The sequence below is a fragment of the Hyalella azteca genome, unplaced genomic scaffold (assembly GCF_000764305.2).
Source record: "Hyalella azteca isolate HAZT.00-mixed unplaced genomic scaffold, Hazt_2.0.2 contig12968, whole genome shotgun sequence".
NCBI classification, from domain to species: domain Eukaryota; kingdom Metazoa; phylum Arthropoda; class Malacostraca; order Amphipoda; family Hyalellidae; genus Hyalella; species Hyalella azteca.
In genome coordinates this window covers 24550-32880 of record NW_025942907.1, presented here as the reverse complement: position 1 = coordinate 32880, position 8331 = coordinate 24550, and the positions used below count along the sequence as shown (strand labels likewise).

The window sequence follows — 8331 nt, the reverse complement described above, 5'->3', positions numbered from 1 at the left end:
CAATGGATTGCTGGTCCATTACAATGGATTGCTGGTCATATTCATACCTCCTCTACCCTCATGGGGGACAGGGTGAGGCTGGTGGGGTTCGAAGGCTGCGTGGGCACCTGCGCTGGGGCGGCCGCCCTCGCGTCCGTGGCGCGCGACGCTGTCCTCCACATCCACATGGCGGCGCCCCTGGACCTCAGCGCCCTCGAGGGGACATACAAGTGGCTCAGTGAGTCTTGCCCAGCACGGGGGGCGGCACCTCTGGGCCCGGGGGGCGCCGTATAATTATATATTGTATAGTCGTTATTTATTGTAATGTTTGGTGATCATTCACCAGGATAATCACCAAATAACAAATAATCACACTACGTATCAATAAATATATACAGTACATAATTTATATATACTATATTCAAAATATTATATATATATTAATGTATTATTATACAAATTAAATCTTTTACTTTTAGTTATATTATCTTTATCTGTTATCCTCATTGATATCTAATTTGACCTGCGCAGGGGTGTACACGCGCCCCCTCCCGCCCCCTGGCTCCTCCTCCCCCACGTGGCCGCTGCCCCCCTCCCCCCCGCCATGGCTGTACGTGGAGGGGGCGGATGAGGGGTCCTGGGGGGCCGTGGCCCACACCATCACCTCCTTCGCCCCCCCTGGCAAGAGGTACGTAGCCCCCGACCCCCGCGGGGGGAAATAGAGTTCCATTTGTTATACATCGTAAGTTGTATATCGCCTATAGTTATACATCGTATAGTTATAAATCGTGTAGGTATACATCGTATAGTTATACATTGTATAGTTGTGAGATGTGCGTCTGAATGACACTGCAGTTTGTGCGCCTGGAGGAATGACAGTGCAATTTGTGTGTCAGTGGTAATATATTATGAATGAATATGAAAGAATATGTATATTATATAATATAATATGAATAATAATATAATATGAATGACACAGCAGTTTGTGTGCCCAGGTTCTGGAGGCTGAGGCTGCGGGGCAGCAGGCTTCCTGCAGAGGAGCTGCCGCCGCTGCTGCGAGCGCTCCACGGGGCAGGAGTGAGGACGTGGGGCGGGGGCGACACGCGCGCCGAGGTTGACATGTGAGTGGACGGCGGCCACTGAACTGTGGGTCAATATTCCTATATCTCGGATTATATTATAATACATGTATATTGAATTAGATTACAATGATAGTTTTGATATATAATTATGTCTGATGGACGCTTATTGATTATGTAATTATTTTCTTATTATCTTATATATATATAGTCTACAAAGATAGTACTGATAGTGAATGATGGCCGCCGCAAATGAAACAAAATGGCGGCCGATGATGATGGACCGCCCACTCAGATGGCGGCCAATCATTGGACACAGCGCCATCATCACGACAATCATTATCATTTGCCGTCATATAAGAATAATGATATATCGTCATTATTGTTAATCCTATATCTTGATCCTATATTCATATTAATTAGACATAATTTAAGTAAATGAAGTGTAATATAATACATAATGTTAATAATATAAATAATATTAATATTAATATTGCTAATAAATATCATTATATATTACTTTGTATTGTATTACATCGTATTAATTATAAACAATATATTATACATATTATCCAGTATATATTCATAACGTAATTTATTAATAATTAAATAATTAAATTATATAATGATTAGAGCAATAATAATTGTTGTTGTTATTGTCAGAGAGACAAGTCCTCATGTATTGACCAACAGACCTTGATAGCTGTGAGTCAATTAATAAATTATTCATTTATTTATTTACTGAATACTTTTATAATTAAATTTAATAATGATTAAAATTACTCTTATTTATTTAAAATCTATCTATAACCCAATATCTCATTGTATAATATATCACATATATATTATTTAATATAATAAAAGTATGCATAATTCCAATCCTACATTAAATTTATTTCAATTTATTAATTCTATAAAATCCTATATGATTATAGTTAATTAATATATTCATGATAATTATCTTCAATATATTAATGATAAGATGATGGCGCTCTTTCATTGGCCGCCATTTGTCGGGCAATGATAGCGCCACACAAGATGGCGCCTGCTGGCATGCCACATGCCACATGCCACGCAGGATATTCACTGCCGCACTCCCACAGGTATGGGTGGGATTTTGACCTCCGCATCACAGACGACATGCCCTCGGGGGGACCAGCGGTGCCCAGTGACGCCGAACTGCAGGAGGCGTATCAAGACTACCTGGGAGAAGACCCGGACTCCGAATCCTCGGACGAGGATTCGGACTACGACTAGGACGAGTGGACGAGGGACACTACCTGCGCTGGCGAGGACGATAATGTGTGTTTTGTGTGGGATTAATGAGGCTTTGTGTGTGTTTTGTGTGGGATTCATGAGGCTGTGTGTGTGTTTTATGTGGGATTAACGAGGCTGCGTGTATGTTTTTTGTGGGGTTAATGAGACTGTGTATGTGTTCTGTATGACGCATGCATGGATGTCCCTCGCTTTACTGTCATTAATATATAACCTCACTCACGGCCTAGCCAGTCTATCTGCAGTTCGATATCATTTTATATAGTTAGTGTTTACTTGGTTTTATTTGTAACGCAATTAGTTTGATATTTTGCTGAACGAGTTTTAATTTATGAACATAATTATTGTCTTGTTGCAGGGCAGAGCTGAGTCGCTCTCATCGGTTGAGAGAGAGAAAGACGGAGAGAGATAGAGAGAGACAGAGCTAGAGACAGAGAGAGAGAATCCATTCCAGAAAATCCATTCTGCACTTCAGAATGGACTTGCAAACTACAGGGTATGTTCTTTCATGAATTAGATTACATTTAGCGGAATATCCGAGAGTGTTAATTTGAAACTGATTGGTGCAGTTAGGTTTACGACGTTCTATTATCAGAGAAACTGTCAATCTTCGACGCAAGGATCGCCATCTTTTGGCCCGTGCATAATCGTCTTGAATATTTGTGTGATCTAGCAGGAAAAATCTTGCGAAAACGTTCAGAAGTTTAATATTTAACAACAATTGGCCAATTATGCTGATGGAAATTTTTCGTAATATATGAGAAAGAACAAAATTCAAATGCCGTTAAATAAAGTTGCGAAATTGATGACAACTGCCAGGCATTACTGTTGTGTAGATCGGAAGTTAGGAACAAACTGTACTTTCCTTCAAACATTGCGTCGGACAAAGAACCTATACTTTGCTTTGAGGGTGGAAATAAGATCACAGCTTTCATAACTGTAGCATTAAAACTAGTAATGCTGATGTCAGTTCTTCTCATTCGCCTGCAGATCAAAGCAAGCCTAATATTTGTTTGCGATGGAACAAACCTGCTTAGCTTAGTTCATGATGATCTAGATTTGCTGCTAGTAGAGCTGATTCAAGTGCGAACTTCATTTCCAAACCAATGAAGCTGTCAATCGTCCTTCATGAATTAATTCTTTGATAAAGCGCAACTCGAAGATTAGAGTAGATCAATCGTTGCCGTAACTTTTGTCTTTGTAAGTGGAATGAAGTCAAAATTTCGCGAGGTACGAATGCTACCTGCACTGTCCTTGCGAGGAAACCATTTAATTATTGTGACAGCAAACAGAATGGCTGGCAAGAATCTATGTCTTAAATTAGCTGATAACCGTACAATAAGTGCTCCTAAACCTCGTGTCAATATTCGGACTATGTATTTTCCTAGGGGTAACATGCAGATGCTGCTGCATTTCTGAGCTACTTTTTGAAGTTTTTAATAGAAATATTGCTGGTGTCACAAGTGCATTTATGAACCAACTAAACTGTTCAGAATCGATGAGCTGTTCAAACTGGGAGTTAGAAACGTTTTGAATCTGATGCGTGAACTTCACCACACTTTATTGGAAATAATTTTTTGTTCGATTTAACAACAATAAATACCAAAGACTGTGCTTTTCAGCGACGATCCAAAAATATAGAAGTATTTCAACATGTAGATGCTAACTCAACAAACTAGCCCAAATTTTCATTAGAAAACGATGTGTTGATTAGACAGCATATGAAATGGAGTCTGCGCTGAAAATTTTTAAATAAATCGTGTTGCCTTCAGAAATGAGGCATAAAGCATTGAAATTAGCACATGACTGCATTACCGCTGGACACTTGGGCGTTCAGATAACGAAGAATAGAGTAATATATATGGAGCATTTTTTGGGTGTGGTTGTTTGCATGTAGTCGTCCTTCTAAATTACCATTGATTGAAGTGTCTGTACTAGAAAGTTTAAGGTTGGGAACTGTTTTCTTTACCGCTTCCTACAAGCGCCAGTAATGTTGGCATAACGTAAGGGGCTTTGAAGTAGTGAGACGGACCGATAAGGTTGATTATGTCATTAGAGTTAATGATTCCGAACAAACATATCATGTCAACAAGTTGAAGATATCCAGGGAGCGCTGAGCCTGACTCAAACTAATCTTTGCTGCGTGTTGCTTCCGTAGCGCTGAGAACGTGCCTAGTGATTTTAAGGTCGGGAAAGATTTGAGTGCTTCTGATTTTCAATTTATTTCTTAAGGTGTTGAAAGATAACAAAAACTGTTTCAAGGATGCGCCAGGGAGATTTAGTTTTATAAATTATGTATGCAATATTTATTCCTGAGCCTGTAAAACTGTCAGAAGTGTTGATGCTGAGATCAAGAAAATGATAGATACGGAATTGTCAAGAAATGAACCCGTCAGTGGGCATCGCCTGCATGTGGTGATCGTTCAAAATTGTGATGTTTTGTTAGCAATCGTTTGACCATCGATTTTTTGAAAAGTCAATAATTTTCTCAAAACAGATGAATTTTGAAATGCCGAATGTTGAAATTGTGATTAATTAGAAGCAAAAAAAGTAAGTGCATTGAAAAGCTGGGCTCAACTTAAGCATTTCTATAATTGCCTTGGATTGAACACTCAATTAATTTTATACATCCTTTGGTTTTTATAATGTTCAATACGAATTCAATGTGCCTTTTGGTAGAAAATGTATGGATTTATTTATAATACTTATGATTATTTGATCTTAATTTACTGATTTGTATTTGTGTCTTGATGTGTTGCAACTTTCATTTATTAGCGTTACGTTGTTATCCCTGTAGTTATAAGAGCGGAGTGAGCCTCTTGTTGCTCACGTCTTCCGCCAGGGCGTTTCTCGCCACCAAAATTACTTGAGGGAATAATTAGACTTTCTGTTTTGTGTGGGATTTACCAGACCGCATTTGTGTTATATACGGCATTGATTATTCTAATAAACGCGTGATTAAATTTGCCACACTCGTTTCATTCGCCATAGTCGCCAGGGACTCGGCTAGGACCATGAGATGCTAGGGACCATGAGATGCTAGGACCATGAAACGCTAGGACCATGAGATGCTAGGGACCATGAGATGCTAGGGATCATGAGATGCTAGGGACCATGAGATGCTAGGACCATGCGATGCTAGGGACCATGAGATGCTAGGGACCATGAGATGCTACGGACCATGAGATGCTAGGGACCATGAGATGCTAGGGACCATGAGATGCTATGGACCATGAGATGAGATGGTCACGGTCATGATGGTGCCGTGTCCCGACCACGACACGTGCCGCCGTTTGTATTATTAGTAGTCACACGAAACAAATTATCAACGTATCATTCAAATATGAAAAATATTTTTTCCATCAAACCAAATCCCTAGTTAGTAATATTTAATAATTTGCGTTCTGCTCCCTGGGAAGAGAAGCAAAGCGTTGTTACCCATTGTGTTCCTCTTGGACTTTAAATCGTAATTTGCATAAAAATGCGACTTCCCTGCAATGAAGCGAAAAACTAAGTCTTAGAAAGTTCCTGAAAGTATCCAATAGGATTAAGTCGATGGTCTTCAGAGTTGAAGGATATTTTTGTGCTTGTATTGAAGTTAAACACACCAAATTATTTAATATCAGATGGGTCTAACTTATGACCCGGCAATAAAATCTCAAGGAAGAGGCTTTCTCATACAATGCTTTCAATAAATTTAATAAAGAAAATAAGATATTTAGAAAATTCGCTGTTCGCGCGTTAAAAGATAAATTATTGCTTTCGTCTGTCATGTTTTCGACTGAGAACAGAAAATTTACACTTAAACATAGAAAACGAATTCTGCCCAAATAAAAATTAAGGGTGGCACACCGATGATTATAGGTGGCGATAGTATATTATAGGTGGCGTAACGGTGGGTGGCCAGATCTGCCGAAAATCGATAATAAAACACCTATAAATCGAAAGGGTGGTTAGTATAGGTGGGAGTCATCGATGAATCTTCGATGATTTATAGGGTCTGAAACATCTATGGCACATTGCAGACAAATCTCTTGTGAACCACCGATAACCGTTTGTCCAAGCTGCACAGTGCACGATGGTATTTGCCACTGTAAATTATCCAACGTAGAAAGGTGTTATTAGGTTGTGGGTCATTCGAGATCAAGACGAAACCATATTTTCGTTCTGTGTGCTTGGCTTCTAAGATTAAGTTCTGGTAAGACAATTTAGCGTGAATTCGGTGGGTATGAGTATAACTGGCAGTTAGAAGTAAGGTGTTCACAAATTTTCAAACCAAAGTGAAGCCACTAGGCATGTATCAGACTGCTCCTGATATAAATTGTACGAGGAACAATGAAAATTTTTTGTCGCAAAAAATACAGTTTCTCAAAAGGTAACAGCGAATCCAATTTTTTATGTTCACATGAGATATTGAGTTAATTTATTGCGAATTTTACGTGTGCGCTAACCGGCTGTGTTGGAAATATTGCGATAAATTCAGACTAATTATTGTATCATTAAGTATAAATTGTAGGATCGATTAAGTGGGTTATATAATATTGGCAATATTATCAAACTGCCCCATCTATCTAAACTCAAAAGTCATGTCGACGTAGTCTATAGAGGCAAGGCATCTCTATAAGGCCCCTTTCACACAGGGCAGTAAATACTGCCAGCGTCCGACAGTATTTACTGCCGAACCCTAGCGGACATACGAAATGTGCACTGCTGTTCACACACGACTGCTTTTACTGCGGCGTAGAACTTGACGCCTGACGCCAGCGTGTGTCGCGCTAAAACTGCGGCGGTAGATTTGTCGCGACAGTTTAGCTTGCAATGGTATTCAATGTAATCTTTCACACTGGGCAGTTTTTGACGCCAGATCCCAGCAGACAGTGGGGCCGTATTTTAGGTGCATAATAAACAGCACTGCTAGACTGATAGATTATAGACTGATATTGTAACATGAATATCGGTACATAAATATTGTTACATAAACATAAAGATATTTATTGTTAAATATATATTTCCTTAAAGTGAGAGAGATATATTTTATAAAAGATATATTTTCCATAAAATATATAGGTATTTCCATAAAGATGTATTTACATCATTCTCACATAGAGATATATTTTCATAAAGAAATATTGTTACATAAACATAGAGATGGACTGATGGTGCATAAAGCACTGCAAGACTGATAGATCCCAGCAGTAAAAAGCGCCTCGTGTGAAAGATTGCGCTGTAAATACTGCCGCGGCATTTTTGACGCGCACAGTATCTACTGCCCTGTGTGAAAGGGGCTTAAAGCGCAGCGGCTCTGCGGCTCTTAAGTGCAGCGAGCAAGTCGAGTAAGCACACGTTCACGTTCACACGTGTTGCACGTGTTGGGTTTGCTGGAGTCGGCGTTGAGCTTCCTACTAATCTTTATCATGTCCCGCTTGAAATATGTGCTTTCCGTGTAATTTGCATGTCAAAAAAGTATCATTTTTGAGCGGAGGGATACGAATAAAAAATCTGCTATCTATCCCTCCGATAGAAATAAATCTAATTCTGCTTCGATAGTGGAATTTAATTATTTAGGGAAATTTGCTCATACGTCATAGACAATTATTTCGATTTTAAGTCTAAATTTCTACTAGAGTGGTTCCGGTATCTTTTGGACACAAAAGATTAAAGATTATGCAAGAGAAAAATAGTGACTCGAAGTGGAGCAGTTAATTCACGCCTGACATTTCAAAATCATCGAGTGATATCAATTCCTTATTTCACGCAAGAATATTCTTGGTGAAAATATTTCGAATCAAACCGCTGTCAATATTGGTGCTATGTTCACACTATGAAACTTCGATGCTTATTAAGCATTTTTCCGTAGCCTTTACTCTGAGCTGAACTATCGTTTGCTATGAATATACGGAGTTTCTTTCACTGGCTGTTTACTCGAATCTAGCAGCATGTTCAAATAAAATTGTGGACGGAACCATCTAATCATCACGGTGGTAGCACTAACTTCTAT

General features: G+C 39.1%; 1 protein-coding gene across 1 annotated transcript; it reads left to right on the top strand.

Annotated features, from left to right (window-relative positions):
• The first annotated feature begins 60 nt into the window (after positions 1–60).
• On the top strand, positions 61–5301 carry LOC125178810. The gene is made up of 5 exons (XM_047883469.1): positions 61–217; positions 511–667; positions 975–1100; positions 2162–2360; positions 2692–5301. Exons 1-4 carry the CDS (start codon positions 61–63, stop codon positions 2313–2315), a joined length of 594 nt encoding a protein of 197 aa, XP_047739425.1. The 3' UTR covers positions 2316–2360; positions 2692–5301.
• The last annotated feature ends 3030 nt before the right edge of the window (positions 5302–8331 follow it).

Excerpts from the sequence above, each read along its gene's own strand:
- LOC125178810 (XM_047883469.1), top strand. The coding sequence starts at position 61 with ATGGGGGACAGGGTGAGGCTGGTGGGGTTCGAAGGCTGCGTGGGCACC. Across the intron at positions 218-510 it reads GGGGACATACAAGTGGCTCA|GGGTGTACACGCGCCCCCTC; the intron begins GTGAGTCTTGCC and ends TGACCTGCGCAG. Across the intron at positions 668-974 it reads TTCGCCCCCCCTGGCAAGAG|GTTCTGGAGGCTGAGGCTGC; the intron begins GTACGTAGCCCC and ends TTGTGTGCCCAG.